Below are 16692 nucleotides of genomic sequence, written 5' to 3'. Positions count from 1 at the left end.
CCGAGTTGGTCAAAAAATAGGTCTGCTCAGCGATTAATCCAGTCAAACAATTCAGTAATTAAAAGGTAATGATTAAAAATGCTAAACACGTACAAAAAAAAACTCATCGGAAACAACGGCATCAAATTAAGTCCATTAAAACACAGGACAGGTAAAAATTAAAAAGAAAAAGAAAAGATGACTGTACAAAATACAAAACAAAGGAAGGGCCAATTAAACTATCAGAGAAACTGCTAACTTCGGAAAGTTACATGACACTATACCAATCCCATGATGACTTGGAAACCCTGTGCAAGTCGGCAGCATCCACTCCCATCGTTTGTGGGTCAGTAATCGAAGGCATCCCCAAATCAGTATCAAAGGTATCAAACAAGGGTGAATTTACAGCCTGCGGTGCTTCCGACTTTATTTTTTCTATCGAGGATTCACGCATATGGTTTGCAGAAGACATACCCTTGTTAAACGGCATCCCAAATTCACTAGAATTCTGCGTGAATTCAGGAGATAACATAGCCGAAGGCTGTCTTACAGATGAATCTTGCATCATTGGAGATTCTACCGATGCCCTTCTGTCCATCATCAGACTATCATCGTGAATTCCGGGTTGTTGCGTAAAACTGGGGGAATAACTTTTTTGACCGGTAGTTGGTTTAGCTTTCGCTTCCTCTTTGGTAGCGGGTTTACTTGAAGTTGATTGTTTATAACCACCTTTTCGCGGTACTGATTTTCGGGGAGTGGCAGATCGTGAAGCAGGAACGCTAGTATTGCTTCCAGCACCACGGTTTCTCTTCTTTATTACGTCGGTCTTCAGACTCAAAGGACGAACCACGCCATTAATTTTCATAAAAAGGCCACATGCATTGCACAGTGGCTGGCCATCAGGACTGCGGCGCCATAAGGGAGTAGTATGAGTGTGGCAGTTTGTGCATGTAGGTGTACCAGACATACCTTTCTGGTTATTCTCCTTTTTGTCTTCCATTGGCTTTTCTTTGACAGTTGAATCCGAAATTTGGTCGCCGTTTTGATTTAACAAAGGAAGACTGGGAACAGAACCAGTAGCAGATGCACGCTTTTTCATGCCAGTTGACATGCCTTCCACCGGCGTTCCGGCGACAGACGTGGAAGATGTAGAGCGGTTCAGGTAAGGCATGTGGTTGTAAATACCAGGACTTGATCCCATTAAACTAGGTTCTTGGGTATTTACTTTCCGGTGAGGCACGGCAGCAAATTGTGGACTCGACTGATGCAAGTAGTTATGAGAGAAAGAAGACACGGAATTGTTGCGAAGAGGAGCAGTACCCATGGCTGTGCCTATACGCATAAATGGGGGAGAAAACATATCGGAACCTGGTAAGGAGTTATTTAAGCCTATACCATTGGAATCACCGCCGGTCCATTCATTGCCGCGTTGGAAGGATCCGCCAACAGATTCATTTTGGTCTTGGTTCAAGTCAACTGGTTGAGCGAAGTTACCAACCGATCTATTGGACCCACTACGGAACATGGGAGAACGACGGATACCGGCATGAGAAGTGGAATTAGGCAAAGAGCTCGTCATGTGCAAAGAGGACATATTAGGAAAAGATCCTGGGGACGAGGTCAAAGGGGAAGACACGTCAGCAGATTGTTTGGGTATCTCAAACATATTATTATTAGCAGGCTCAGGAAAGAAAGATTGAGTGGGTGTCACACCCGCGCTCAAAGGGGAAGAGATACCATATAGATTTTGGCTGTTATAAGAGGTACCAAAGCCCCCTTCGGAGGGAGCCTGTCCACGCAAGGAACCTGTGGATATACTACCTGGAACAGGGAAACTGGAAGGACCATGTTCAAAACTAAAAGAGGTAGCAGCAGAGGAAGAAAATAATGATTCGTCGTGGTTTGTTCCAGCATCGACAAAAGACGGAAAACCATTGTTATCTTGAAAAGACGAAGAGGGTTCCGAAGGAGTCATATCGAAATCTAAACCCAAAGCATCTATATCGGACTGTCTGGTAGCGGGAGCAGTAGTGGAATTCATATGTTGGTTCATCGGATTTACTATACCAGAGGCTGAAGGGATGGGCACAGACTGAAGGCCGGCAGCCAAGGAGGAAGAAGGTCGAGAATCAAAATAATCGATAGGAGTGGAAGCCGGAAATGAAGAAGAACTAGTGTGATCCACAGACTTTTTAGTAGCATCAAAAGAATCAGAAGCGTGAATTTTAGGGGAGCTGAAAGGATGGGAGTCAAGATTCATAGAAAAATCCACATCGTTCGAGGGGAAATGGGTGCTAGTAATGGGACGTTTCTTGCTTTTTGCAGAGGCCTCGTTGAAACTAGTTTTCCGCACACGTCTTTGAAGATAATTAAACTCCATCATGGAGCTGCCCGTGGTATCAGTGGGAACGCTATAAGACGGAAGGGTATTCATTAAGCAATTAGGATCGGATTTTTGGTCGGGCGTACCAGAGTTTAAGGATACATTATCGGAGCTATGGGGGTTGGAGTGAGGAGTAAGAGGGTTAGGAGAGAACTTACTGCATGCGGAAACATTGGAGGGGAAAGCATTATTAGACAGATTAGATTGCTTTTGCAAATTAATAGACATAAGACGCCAAGACAAGTTTTCGACGCGACGTCCATTTTGTATGTCTGACTTGGCCTTGGACATCATTTTCCAAAGATCCAAAGCCATGTCGCTTGGATTTTGGGAAGAATGATCTTGTTTTGAGGCGGAAGGGTCGAGTCTCTTTTGGAGAGCTGGATGGTCAGACTCTTTAAAGATTTCGTTAAATTTCAGATCCATGGCGAAGGAATTGAATCAATAAGACAACGAAAAAAAAAGAAAGAAAGAAAGAAAAAAATTAGACAAAAACGGAATAGGAGAAGGGATCAAGATGCTACTTTTCAAGCAAGGGTTATAGGATAGGTTATCGATGGTAGCTAGGACCCAAAGGAAAAGAGGTGAGATGACGATTCAAAAGGAAGTAGGGATGAGTAATTGAAAATAAAGAAATAAGGTAGTAAACCTCCAAGAAAAGCCGACAACAGGAGTACTTTTAATAATGAATTCGGTCTTCACAAAAACTTGGCTTCCACAAAAACAAAGAAAGCCTAGAACAAACTTTCAAAGAAAACGAGAATACAAAACAGGCGTTGTTGTAAATTTCTCAAATACGAATTGACGAAACACGTAAAGAAGATCAAACGAAAAAGGTATAAATCCTCATAAACTGAAAAGGAATCGATTCACGGGAAAACGCCAAAGCGAACAGCCGCAAATAGATCAAACAAATAACGAGGAAATATTAAAAAAAGAGACTAAAATAAAAATAAATCGAAGAGGGTGAAGATGGCAAAGCGAAAACCAAAATCAAGTTAAGTCAAGTCAAGTCAAGGAAAAATCGTACCAGGATACCAAGATACCAGGATACAAAAGGTAAGAAGAACACAACAAAAAACAAATTGGATTCCCTAAAAAGAGTTTAAAAAGGAAAAAGAAAACGAGATAAAACAAAGGAAATGCCAAAAAGATTTCAGGATTTAAAAAACTTAAAGACTTTTATATCGAAAGATTGGAAGATTTCAAGATTATTATTAGATTTCAACCTGAAGCAACGATACTTAAGGGTGGCGAGCTTGGAACAGCGAATTCGACGACGAGGTGGTTAGATTCGCAAATGTACAAAATTGGATTCAATGAGAATATAATTATTTAGAATCGAAAACAGTAATGGAATAAGACACCAACAACAAGAAAAAGGATAGAAATCAAAAGCAAGTGTTTGATTTTCTGAATCCACTCTCGACAAGGCTGAGCTTGTTGGTTTTGGCAGTGGTAGAAGATTGCGATATTTCACTGACTGAACAACGAAGCGAAGGAGATGATTTAGATCTCGTTATTTCAAGTTAACGCACAAAAACCGAAGCGAGCTGGTTTTTTTTTTTTTTCTTTTGGAAAAGTGTTGGTGGTTGACAAGAACATGATCCGATCGCTGGTAATTGTTTTTTGTATTTAAAATCATTGGCCAAGTGTGATTCACGCTTTCGTCAGTGTTTTGATAATTACGATGCCATGCAAAAGAAATGACAGATTCAAATTCTAAGGAAAGGGAGATAAACAAGGATGAGAATATTTTGCGTGGAGATAAGGAACGTGAGTCTTTCGTCTCCGATCTATTGGTCTTGCCGGTTTCCCGTGTTGGCTGGGAGAGAATGTGGAGGGAACACACTGGTAAGGAAATTTGGGATAAGGTGGTGGAGAGAAGTGTGGTAAGAGAGGTTTGTGAGGTTAAGTGAGGAGGGCGGAGGAACGAGAGGGAGTATGTAGGTAGAGAGTAGAATATGTGAGAGGGAGTATGTGTGGGAATGTGTGGAAACAAAAAAGAAAAAAGAAAAATAAATAAGCGATAAACACAACCCCCATGATTCACTTTTCCTCTTGACGAAAAGTCGTATTGGATTCCGACAGGACACGACCAGAAGCCATCAACAAAGAAGCTTGAAGAGCACCCATACGTCGAATAGCTTCGGCTTGAATGGCCGTGACATGAACATGATTCTCTAAATGGGACAAATTGGCCTGTAATTGGGACAGCTGGTCAGCAAGATGATTCATTTGGACGGCTTTGATTTGGTTTGGCGAAGGAGCGAAATTGTTGTGCGAATTTGCTGAAGGAACGTTTCCCGTCGTATTGGTAATGGTTGGAACGATCGTAGAACGACGCATTGTGGAAATCAAGAAAATGTAAACAAACGGAGAGGATGGGAGAGAGTAGCTGCTCTTCAAAAGAATAACAAATCCTATACCGTAGAATTCCGTGGTGTGTTGGTGGGTATAACGTACTGTACCGTAGTTCAGCGAAGACAGGGTTAGTGTAGACAACTCGGTGTACCTCGCTATCCGGTAAGAGGAATGGTGCTGGTAGTAGTAGTAGTAGTAGTAGAAGCAGAAAGGAAGAGAGAGAGAGAGAGAGAAGGATGAAAGTTGGAATTGGAAAAGTAAAATGTACCTCCAATAAATCTCCTTACAAGACAATAACAATTGAAAAGAAAACCATTTTATTTTCTTTTATTCCTTCTCTTTTACCATGTTTTGTAACATCTCTCTTTGGTCAGCCCTTGCGTCCATGAACAGGCGATCCTTTCTCTTTTATACTCACAAAAAGTCATCCTTAGATTACGGCTATCTAACCCACCATGGTCTCTCCCACTTTTTCTAGGTGTTGTTCTCTCTCTTGGTGTCTCCCTTCGTCTTGGATTGTGCTTGGAGAAATGATGTGAAGAGTCGTAACGAAATTTATATTCCGACCCTCTATGGCTAATCTATTCCCTAATGATTGCAATTATCATTCCTCATTCAAATTCTAACCACACCAAAAAGGTTCTCTTCTCCAATAATGGATGACATGCTTTTGTTCTTTCAAAAGCAATATCTTGGTTTCCATATCTTGCTGATGACAATGGAGGCGGCGACGACGGCGGCGATGATTGCCGTTTTTTCTTCCACAAGACCCAACCCATTATCCATTGTCATTGTCAACGATAAGTTCCAAAATTCATAGTTCAAAATTCAAAATTAAAATTTCTTTTCTCATGTTTTATGTTTCTTTCTGATACAACCATAAAAAGGCTCCATTAGAAGTCGTTTCCAACCTATGTTTGTCGATGAAAAGTATGCAATATCTTATCTCGTTTACGTCTTGAGTTTCGACCCAAACCAATTGCTTCTTTCGTCATGGTATGCGCTCTTGCTCCTCCAAAACACATTCGCTTCTTTTGTCTTTGTTTACTATCATCCTCTTTTTCTTCCTTTTCGAATTCGACTCCATGTTTCTTTGTTGGGCTTGGGCTTGGGATTGGGCTTTTCGCCTTGCTTTGTTTGGCCTCTTCATACCCCAATTGCATCGCAACGTTGCCTTGGAAGCATGCAGCCCATAGACGGTTTCAATGGGAATAAATGAAAATATGATTCAGTGGACGTGTAAGAATCATCGTCCTGCTGCTTTTGACGAGAGGAGCTTCTCTTCCTCTCTCTCTCTCTCTCTCTCTGTCTTCGCTATCTAGTAGAATGGATATCACATCAGTGACCTGAAAATTACAATGCAACCAAGAGCATATAATCCTACCGAGGAAATGATAGAATGTCGTGCAACCACTTTTGGATTGTTTGATCATGGAGATGGAGATGGAGATGGAGAAGAGGTTCGATCAGAAAATTAAAACAGTTGGACGGACTATTTAGATGAAAAAAGTCGTTGGTCGACTTTTTATTCAATCGTCGAAAGACGTTCCCGTTTCTCTTCCTCTCTGTCAATGTCCATCAACAGTCAGCCATGCCATTCAATATCATTCATTGAATCTCCTCCAATGCAAAACTCTTTTCCTGCACCTACCGTGAATGCTTACCATGCTGTTCTTTAATAAACATCGAGCAAACCTACCCTTGCTTTCTATTACGACAGTTCTCGCTTTTCCGGAATACATCTACAGGCAATGCTTCCCTTTTTTTTTATTAAACATTCTTCTGTATATCCTATCCTATCCTACTCCAAATAGTCTCTCAAAAGGCCGATTTTTCAATTTTTGCGACCCCGCGTTCTACTACCCCGGGTCCATGTCATACTTGCACGGTACTTTGCGATTTCGCAACACTTTATCTTGTTTTAAAATCGCTAAGCTAAAATACAAAATGGAAAAATATGCACAGATGTCTTTATTTAATGAATAATTACTGTTTTTCATTTCGATTTTCTGTTCTTTCGAAGATACTATTTCTTTTGAAACCTTGAAAGCGGTACATATTTGTCTGTCTCTCTCTCTCTCAAAAGATTCTCCACAATGAAATTTCAAAACAAAACTTCATAGTAATCCTTTTCCTTCCTCCTCAAATAATCATTTGGATGCAATTTCTGCCTTCCACCTTGTCTTTTCTTCTCCGCTTTCAGCTCATGATACAAGGGAACGGCTTCGGATGATGAATTAGACAAAGCAGCCAATTCATTCCTGTACACACGATCCTTCGTCTTTTTTTTCTTTGGCTTACTCTCGCGCTTCTTTTTCCACTCGTTTCCTTCTTCTTGCTTGGCTGGCTTTAACTGACTAGTACGATGCTTATACGTAAACCCTTGGAAGGGACGCTGGTTGACGAATCCATGGCACTTGCGCATTTTTTCTTCCATCATCCTTTGCTTATCGTAGACATCTTTATATGCTTCCATAACCGCTTCGTTTGAAAAATCATCAAAATGCGATGTATCCAATTGATCGCTCAAATGAGGTATAAACGGTGGCCTTCCGTGACTCCTCAAATGATTCCAATGAATCTTTGAAAAGTATGGATGCTTTTGAACTTCCGACATACTTTGAAATCGCATCTCCGGCTCACCTAGGCATTTTAAAATAAATGACCAAGCATTGTCTGAAATACAAACGGCCGACTTGTCATACTGATCATTCCTGCTTTTTTCCGGTCTTTGCAAAACATCTTTCCAAAAATAGAGATTCGTCCATGTCTCTTGGGTTGTCGCCCCGGAAAATGGTGGATAACCTGCAGCGCATTCATACAGAATGCACCCCAGAGACCAATAATCTACAGTTTTGTCATAACCATTTCCATAGATTACCTCCGGAGCCATATATTCAGGAGATCCGACAATCGAATTTGCCTAAAGGATATACTGTTAGACCATTTCTAGTTGCATTGCTTCATACCCGGTATCCATTCCTCTCTAAAAAAGCTTTGTATATGTTTTTCCGTTGCCGCTGTGTTAAATAGGCATTTTTTGGAGCCTCTGCAATCGCAAGGTTTTTTCTAAGCTTTCGGATTTGGGCACTGTTCACAAGTCCTGTACTGAGTCCAAAGTCCCCCAACTTTAAATGCCCATTTTTGTCAATTAAGAAATTTTCTGGCTTCAAATCTCTATGTGTATAGCCTAATTTATGGACTTCATTGACTGCCATAAACATCTCGGCTAGATAAAATCGAATCTGTCTTTCACGAAGCAACCCGTGCATGGCTAAATATGTTCGAAAGTCTCCTCCTGGTACATATTCCATCGCCAAGTATACACAACTTTGATCTTGGAAGGCGTAAAACAGTTTGGTAAGCCATTCAGAATTTGTGTTTGTCAAAACATCTCTCTCGGTTAAGATGTGCCGTACCTAATTCAAGTTAGAAGTTAATTTCAGAGGACACTTACTTCACCCATTTGTTGTAAAACTGCTTTTTTCATCATTTTCAATGCTACAAATTCATGGGTATCTTTCTTCTTGGCTAACCAAACAGACCCATAACCGCCTTGTCCAAGTTTTACGAGTAAATCAAAATGATTGTTTTGAACTTTAGTCCTTTGTTTCCTTAAAAAGGCTCGTTCTCGTCCGCAGTGCTCTTTCCATAATCTTTTTTGTTTTGAAGCTTTTAAATCCTGACTGCATTGAGCAAACTGGTTTAAACGCTCTTTTCGTAATTTATGGTAATCTATAAATGAAATATAATGGTTAAGAAAGTAGAGTTGACAAGCTACTCTTTTTCGTGCAACCTCCGGTCGGCTCAATACTTCCACTTGACTAGGCCGTAGCAACTGATATCGTATCGTACCTAATCTCACTGTCCTTTTTGAATACGGTTTCCCTTTCTCATCAGTTACATTGGTCTTGTCGTGACTTAAAGATGACACACTGGGTAGAACATTTTCTTGATCATTATCTCGTAAATTAGAATTGGCAAAAGGGTTCCCTTGAATTTCATTTTGATATTCTCTCTTTTTCTTCCTTATTGATTTATTTTTGCCAACCTCCCTTAGCTGATTAGAGAATGGATTTTTAAGCTCTTTGTCATAGCTATTTAACATTGGACCCTTCAGATTTCCTGTTTTATAGTCATCAATGCCATAATTATGAGCTGCTTCTTTACTTCTTTTCATAGTTGCAGTGAAGCTGGAACATTTTTCTTTCTTCAATTAACTGAGATTTATCAATCATCAAAACGTAAACAAACAAAGCTGGTGTAATGTTATGATATCCAAACAATGGTAAACAAAACAAACATATCATTCTTAATGATTACTTTCTGAATGATATGAAGTATTGAGAGATACGGCACACATCTCAAGCACCTCTGTATTTGTGTTGACTATGAAGGATTAGTATTTTCATAAGCTACTTTAACTACAATTAAACCTCGATTTTAGTATCATAATTGTACCTCCCTTATCCTCTCCATTTAAGAATTAAAACCGAATGAAGTAAGCAGTATAAAGCCCATTCTACAATATTATTAAGTCTAAATATACAATATTTGAAAGAGAACGAAAAAAAAAGAAAATAAACCATAAAAACAATAAAAGAATGAATGTCCTAAGACTTTATTAGGTCTCTGTTTCATGCGACGAAACTGAATTAGTACGTTGTGGATTTTTATCAAACGTGATTTGCTGAGAAAGGCTTCGATTTTGCTTGACTAAATCTTGAAGACGTTCTCGAGCCCCTAACTTATCACGTTTACGGCCTTCTTGCTCAGCTTTAAGTTGAAACTCCATTTCACGTAACCTCAATTGCCAAATATGGCTCATCCCTTCAGCGTCGCGTTTCAATGCGGTGATGCCACGTTGTACTGCGGACCTGTCAGGCGAAGATTTCTTGCTATCTGGTAACTCCGTGTTAGTGATTGCTTTTTTTGAAGACATGGGAGAAGCGGGTCGGGGTCCTAAAGTTGAGACATTCATCAATCGGAAACGTTCTTCCAACTGACTAAGCTTTTTGCTTCGAGCCTCCAGGTTGGTATCAAGTCTACCAATTTCAATTTTAAAGTCTCGTTCCATAGTTTTACACTTCTTTCTAAATCCGTGAACAAACTTTTCTAAGTCCTTAAGCTGACCATGCATTGCCTGACTCATACTTGAAAATGTCGTTAAAGCATCAGGACTGCTACTTCCACTTATCATATTAGATGCAGATAATTGAATCAAACGGCCAATGACTGTCTTTATGAGATTATTTCTTTCGTCTATTTGGTCTTTTAAGCGCTTTTCGGAATTCTGAAGAAGTTTGAATTCCCTAGATTGAGATCGATCAGATGGATTCGAAGAATTGCTGAGACTACGACGAGTGTTCTGCAAGTTCAACGCGTCGAGCTCAGATTGCATTACTTTCTTTGACCGGCGCTCCGAGTCAAGTAAGGCTTTTAGTTCTTTCTTCTCAGATTGAATAGACTCCATAGAAGCTTCCCTTTCTCTGATTATTTGTTCATTTCTGCTAAACTGCCGAGTGGACTTCTCTATTTCAACACTTAATCGTTTGCTTTCATCCTTTAATTTTTTCACCTGTCGAACAAGTAACTCAGCGGAACAATGCTCAACTTTCTTGTCAAATGTTTCTAAAATAGCACTCTGAAGTGACGAAAAGCTACTTTGCAAAACAGTATAGCGGTTTTCTAGTGTTTCTAGAGTTTTCATAATTGTCGCCTTTTCTTGGGCAACTGTACTCAACTCATGTTTCTTTTCTTCTAACTGGGTAGATAAAGTATAAATCTCTTTACCTTCATCTTCCTGTGAGTGTTTCAGATTATCAATTTCCGTTATTAATTTCTCAACTTGCTTTTGCAGCTCACTTTCCTTTTTGTTCGACTCCAAATTGTGACATTTCATGCCCTCAATTTGAGCATGCATGGATTCTAACTTTTCTTTTAATGAATCTTTTTCTTCAGTTGCTGATTGCCATAGATTATTGGAATTTTCCAATTGACTATTTAGAGCGTTTATTTCTGAGGACAGCATACTTGAGCCTTCTAATTTTTGTCGTAAGTTTGCGACCTTATTTTCAGAAACCTTCAATTCATTTGACTTTTCATTATAGCTTTCAGAAAGGTGTGAAAGCTCGTCAGTTAATTTCTCAATCTCTTCTTTGAACAAACCAATACTTTCTTCATTTTCACGTACTGTTTTGTCAAAATGATTGATTTCTGCTTCAGTTCCTCTTCGTAAATCATCTAGAGCTCGCTCGTATGCTTGGGAGTCATTGGCGGATTTGGTCAACTCGTCTTTTGCAGTGTGTAAATCTTGAGTAAGCTCCTCCACATATTGCTGTAGTTGATCTACATCATCTTTCCATTGCTGTTCCATTTTGACGAGTTTATTTTCGCAATCATATTCAATTTCCTCCAACTGCTTATAAAGTTGGCTAAGTTCAACCGCTTGCTCTTGTGTTTTCATCTTGCAAGCCATCATTAAATCCCATATTTCATTTTTACTTGCTTCAGCTTCAGCTACTGCATTCAGCTTTGCGGCATCAAGATTACTTCGAAGCTCTTCCATTTCTTGCATAAGCTTGTCCTTCTCCTCCATCTGGAATAGAAAGGCTTCATTCTGTGCACCAAGATCTTTCCTCAAAAGATCATTAGTACGCTGCAAACTCAGTATAACCCTTTCATCAGATGTCCGCGGTTGAATCTGACTTTTTTGAGCAAGCAAGCTACGCAAAGAGTCAACTTCGTGTAACAAGCTTTCTTTTTCACGACGCTCGCAATCCAATAAAGAAGAAAGAGTACTCTGCTCATTACCATGATAAGCATCATATACAGGATTCAGTTGTTTCTGCCGTTCTTTTTCAAGTTTAATCAGTGCCTTTTTCGTAGACTGTAATTCGGAAAGAGTTTCTGAATTTTTTTTTTCCAAATCAAACAATTTCGACTGTAGAGCATCTGATGAAGCAGTAGAGGGCTTATTTTCATATGAAGATATCTTCTTTTCATAACTAGCCACTGCACGCTGCATTTGTAATGTAACAGTTTTCAAGTCTATATTTTGCTTCATTATATCTTGAACCTCAGAGTCGTGAAATTTGTTTAGTTGGTCATACAAGAAAAAACATTTCAGCTTAAGGCCAAATGCTTCTTTACGAAGATTGTCTATAACGTTCGCTTGTTCTTTTAAAGTCAAAGAGGCACCTGGTGGAGCATCTCGGAACTCTTTACTTAGAAGGCTCTTTTTCTCTTCCAACTCTTTCATTGCAGATGCAGGGATGGATATGTCAGAGATTTTTCGGCTCAAACCCGTAGTATCTGGGATTCGCGACGAGTACGCTGAGGAATTTTCTTCTTTAATGGGAGTAAGGTATCCGGGCTTTTGATGATTCTCGTGTTCCAAATCATCGCTAAGGATTACCTGTTCACGAGGGAATGATTCACTAGAAGAATCGTCATCCGAATGATACAAAGTTGAAGGATAGTTCAAGTCCCCATAAGCTTTCTTTGCCGTAAGCACTGGGGACAGTTGTTCGTCCGTATCCGTTTCATCGTCGCTATTTAAAGAAATCCCTTTGGAGATCAAGGATAAGGGAGTTAAAGGAGCGTTGTTTTGAACCTGTTTGTTGGGCGTAGAAGAAACATTTCCTGATGAAGGAGATGATAAAAAATGATCAAATTCTCTATGATGTTCCTGTAAACTAGATTCAGCTTCTTCCTTATGGTAAAGGGGTTTAGAAAGTGTCGACTCTTCTACCTGATCGAAACTTGGTTTGATATTTTCGTCAAATGAAATGTTTTCTTTTCCTTTTTCCTCCTTTGTATGCACATTGGAATCTGACCCTGCTTGATTGTGTTCACTATTAGAGCTATGTGAATTCTTTCGATAGCGAAGATGGGAACGTAAAATAGCAACTTCTTCATCGTTTAAAGACAGACCAGAAAAATCGTCGGCTAAAAGGTGAAGGAATTTGGCATCATTCTCGTCTGAGTTTGATGAACGTTCCTCCATAGTCACTATAGAGAGGTAAATCGTTCCTATATCAAAAATTAAACATCAACATGGACTATTTCTTATCTTTGTGTGTTTTTAATTTAATTTTGGTTGAAAACTGGATTATAAACAATATTTTTATGAGGTAGAAAAGGTGTTGTCTGTGTTGATTTCTTTCTCATGAGGTGTACGATACGATACTAACGGTGGATGTGAACAAGAACATTTCCATCTTCGAGAAACGAAAGAAAAGCATAAGTAGAAAATTAAATATTGTTTTCAAGTACTAAGAAAAACCGTTTTGCTAAAACAAGTAGAGCATTTCGAAAGCTTTGAGTTCCAGGCTTAAAGCAAAAATACTAGAAAACTTGTACATCCAATACGACAAGAGAGGTATTACCTGACAAACGTGAAAATACCTTTCGATATACAATCTCATAAACTAAAAAATAAATAATGATTGTTGTAAATTTTCCATGAATTATTTGTTTTTTGTTTACTTAGGCAATGCTTCATGATACACTAATATACTATACTGGATTCCAATTCCTATCGCTTAATCAAAACTAAACAACAAAAATCGCCGCCCACTTTAGTCCCTACAAATTTGCCTTTCAGAAGCGACCACTTGCCACCACCAAAAAGGGACGAAACAAAAGACAGTCACATCCAAAGAACGCTTTAATTATACATTAAAATTGATCTTTTCATTCATCTCTGTATTGTGACTGTTTGTTTTGTTTTCCGTAAATTTGACATTCAATTTTGATTCATATACAAATAACCACCCTCCATCTTACCAACAACCAACTCCCAGGATGTCTGCAAAGAGTGAGAATAAGCAGTCAGTCAAAACTCTTGACGAGTTGTTGAATAACCTTACCGTGTGCGATACCGCACAGGAGGCTGACGCCGCTTCGGCCCTTGCATCCTTTGTCAACGGACCCATTGAGGAGCAAGATGCCCCTGCTTTGGTTTTCAAGCACATTGAAAAGCAACTTAAGGACAAGAAGATTGTCGAACGGGTTTTGAAGGGTATCGAGGCCGTCGCCAACTACCCCAACGTTGCTGCTGATGTTGAACCTTACTTGGTTGAACTTTTGCCTGCTGTTGTCGAAAAGGTTGCCGACAAGCAAATGAGTGTCAGAGACGCTGCCATCAACGCTTCTCGCGCCGTTCTTCGTAGCACCTCTCCTTATGCTGTAAAGGCTACCGTTCCAATCATTCTCGAATCTATCCACAACACTGGTAAATGGACTGAGAAGATGAACTCTTTGCAACTCTTGGACCTTCTCGTTGAGACCTCCCCTTCTCAACTTTCATACTCTCTTCCCGCTATTATCCCCGTTGTTTCCGAATCTATGTGGGATACTAAGGGTGAAATCAAAAAGCAAGCCAGAGAAACCATGACTAAGGTCTGTACCTTGATTGCCAACGCTGATATTGACCGTTTCATTCCCGAGCTTATCAACTGTATTGCTCATCCTGAGGAGGTCCCTGAGACTGTCCACTCTTTGGGTGCTACTACTTTCGTTACCGAAGTTCAAGCCCCTACCTTGTCTATCATGGTCCCCTTGTTGGCTCGTGGTTTGAACGAGCGTTCTACCCCTATCAAGCGTAAGGCTTCCGTCATTATTGACAACATGTCCAAGCTTGTCGAGGACCCCCAAGTCGTTGCTCCTTTCTTGCCTAAACTCTTGCCCGGCTTGTACCACATTAAGGACACCATTGGTGATCCTGAATGTCGTTCCGTCGTTGAACGTGCCGTTACTACCTTGGAACGTGTTGGTAACGTCGTCGATGGTAAAATCCCTGAAGTCTCCACTGCTGCCAACCCTGAAGTTTGCAGTGAGACTTTGAAGGCTGTTCTCGGTGACAAGAAGGTTCCTCACCACGAGGAGGTCATCGCTAAGTATGCCGCCGCTGTTGCTGCTCAGCTCGTTGAAGAAAAGGACAGCGACGCTGAATCCTGGATGCTCACCGTTGCTCCCTTCGTCGCTGCCTTCGTTCCTGAAGTCAACGTCCAAGCCATCGTTGAAGACCTTCGTGCTCGCTCCATTGCCAAGATCCCTGGACGTGGTGCTCACCTTGAAGAGGAAGAAGAGGGTGAAGATCTTTGCAACTGTGAGTTCTCTCTTGCTTATGGTGCTAAGATTCTTCTTAACCGTACTCGTCTTCGTCTTAAGCGTGGACGTCGCTATGGTCTCTGCGGTCCTAACGGCTCTGGTAAGTCCACTCTCATGCGTGCCATTGTCAACGGTCAAGTTGAAGGTTTCCCTACTCACCTCCGTACCGTCTACGTCGAACACGACATTGACGAGTCTGAGGCTGATACTCCTTCTGTCGGCTTCATCATGTCTGACCCTAATGTTACCATCAAGAACAGTGATGACGTCGTTAAGGCTTTGAAGGAGAACTCTTTCACTGACGAGCTCATCGAAAAGCCCATTGGCGCTCTTTCTGGTGGTTGGAAGATGAAGTTGGCTCTTACTCGTGCCATGTTCAAGAACCCTGACATTCTTTTGCTTGACGAACCCACCAACCATCTTGATGTTGTGAACGTTGCTTGGTTAGAAAACTTCTTGACCAGTCAAAAGAACGTTTCTTCCATCATTGTCTCTCACGACTCTGGTTTCTTGGACCACGTTGTTCAATCCATCATTCACTACGAGCGTTTCAAGCTCCGTAAGTACATTGGTAACATGTCTGAATTTGTTCAAAAGGTCCCTTCTGCCAAGTCTTACTACGAATTGGGTGCTTCCGAAATGGAATTCAGGTTCCCCGAGCCCGGTTACTTGGAAGGTGTCAAGACCAAGCAACGTGCTATTGTCAAGGTTAACAACATGTCTTTCCAATACCCAGGTACCTCTCAACCTCAATTGATTGACATTTCTTTCCAAGTTTCTCTTTCTTCTCGTATTGCTGTCATTGGCCCCAACGGTGCTGGTAAATCTACCTTGATTAAGGTCCTTACTGGTGAATTGTTACCCACCACTGGTGACATCTACCAACACGAGAACTGTCGTATCGCCTACGTTGCCCAAGCTGCTTTCGCTCACCTTGGTCTTCATCCCGACAAGTCTCCTTCCGAATACATCCAATGGCGTTTCCAATCTGGTGAAGATTTGGAAGCTATGGACAAGGCTTCCCGTGTCATTAACGAATCTGATGAGGAAGCCATGAAGAACAGAATCTTCAAGATTGAAGGTACTGCTCGTAAGATTTTGGGTATCCACAGCCGTAGAAAGCTTAAGAACTCTTACGAATACGAGTGCTCTTTCACTGTTGGTGAGAACATTGGTATGAAGAGTGAACGCTGGATTCCCATGATGTCTTCCGACAACGCTTGGTTGCCCCGTGGTGAAATTATGGAAAGCCACTCTAAGATGGTTGCTGAAGTTGACCGTGCTGAAGCCTTGAAGAGTGGACAATTCCGTCCTTTGGTTCGTAAGGAGATTGAAGAACACTGTGGTCTTTTGGGTCTTGAACCTGAATTGGTTTCTCACTCCCGTGTGAAGGGTCTTTCTGGTGGTCAAAAGGTCAAGCTTGTTTTGGCTGCTTGCACCTGGTTGCGTCCTCACGTTATCGTCCTTGACGAACCCACCAACTATCTTGACCGTGACTCTCTTGGTGCCCTTTCTAAGGGTCTTAAGAGCTTCGGTGGTGGTGTTGTCTTAGTTACTCACTCCCGTGAGTTCACTGAAGGTTTGACTGAGGAAGTCTGGGCCGTCAACCATGGTAAGATGACTCCTTCTGGTCACAACTGGGTCCAAGGTCAAGGTTCTGGTCCTCGCATCCAAGAAAAGGATGAGGGTGATACCTTCGATGCCTTCGGTAACAAGATCGAAAAGGCTAAGAAGCCCACGAAGCTCACTGGTGCTGAGCTCCGTAAGAAGAAGAAGGAGCGTATGGCTCGTCGTAAGGCTGGCTTTGAAGTCAGTGATGATGAGCTCTAAATTGACTCATGCATACGATA

The 16692-nt window shown here is 40.9% G+C and overlaps 6 protein-coding genes across 6 annotated transcripts; 2 read left to right on the top strand and 4 right to left on the bottom strand.

Annotated features, from left to right (window-relative positions):
* Window positions 1-247: 247 nt before the first annotated feature.
* Window positions 248-2788, bottom strand: gaf1 (DNA-binding transcription factor Gaf1; the record flags this gene model as incomplete). Its single annotated transcript, XM_056181741.1, has 1 exon — window positions 248-2788. The coding sequence occupies one exon, from the start codon at window positions 2786-2788 to the stop codon at window positions 248-250; it is 2541 nt and encodes an 846-aa protein (XP_056038735.1).
* A 1280-nt stretch (window positions 2789-4068) lies between these two features.
* SOMG_02949 (uncharacterized protein) lies at window positions 4069-4395 on the top strand (the record flags this gene model as incomplete). The annotated part of the gene is made up of 2 exons (XM_056181740.1): window positions 4069-4254; window positions 4390-4395. 2 exons carry the CDS (start codon window positions 4069-4071, stop codon window positions 4393-4395), a joined length of 192 nt encoding a protein of 63 aa, XP_056038606.1.
* Window positions 4396-4411: 16 nt separating this feature from the next.
* On the bottom strand, window positions 4412-4711 carry dad5 (DASH complex subunit Dad5; the record flags this gene model as incomplete). Its single annotated transcript, XM_056181739.1, has 1 exon — window positions 4412-4711. One exon carries the CDS (start codon window positions 4709-4711, stop codon window positions 4412-4414), a length of 300 nt encoding a protein of 99 aa, XP_056038605.1.
* A 2119-nt stretch (window positions 4712-6830) lies between these two features.
* mug27 (meiosis specific serine/threonine protein kinase (NDR family) Mug27/Slk1) lies at window positions 6831-8906 on the bottom strand (the record flags this gene model as incomplete). Its single annotated transcript, XM_056181738.1, has 3 exons — window positions 6831-7649; window positions 7696-8145; window positions 8184-8906. 3 exons carry the CDS (start codon window positions 8904-8906, stop codon window positions 6831-6833), a joined length of 1992 nt encoding a protein of 663 aa, XP_056038608.1.
* Window positions 8907-9350: 444 nt separating this feature from the next.
* On the bottom strand, window positions 9351-12734 carry mto1 (gamma tubulin complex linker Mto1; the record flags this gene model as incomplete). Its single annotated transcript, XM_056181737.1, has 1 exon — window positions 9351-12734. The coding sequence occupies one exon, from the start codon at window positions 12732-12734 to the stop codon at window positions 9351-9353; it is 3384 nt and encodes a 1127-aa protein (XP_056038607.1).
* An 800-nt stretch (window positions 12735-13534) lies between these two features.
* tef3 (translation elongation factor eEF3) lies at window positions 13535-16672 on the top strand (the record flags this gene model as incomplete). The annotated part of the gene is made up of 1 exon (XM_056181736.1): window positions 13535-16672. The coding sequence occupies one exon, from the start codon at window positions 13535-13537 to the stop codon at window positions 16670-16672; it is 3138 nt and encodes a 1045-aa protein (XP_056038610.1).
* Window positions 16673-16692: the final 20 nt, after the last annotated feature.

The sequence above is a fragment of the Schizosaccharomyces osmophilus genome, chromosome 2 (genome assembly GCF_027921745.1).
Source record: "Schizosaccharomyces osmophilus chromosome 2, complete sequence".
Classification (NCBI taxonomy): domain Eukaryota; kingdom Fungi; phylum Ascomycota; class Schizosaccharomycetes; order Schizosaccharomycetales; family Schizosaccharomycetaceae; genus Schizosaccharomyces; species Schizosaccharomyces osmophilus.
The sequence above is the reverse complement of the archived record's forward strand: the minus strand, read 5'-3'. Positions and strand labels throughout refer to the sequence as shown.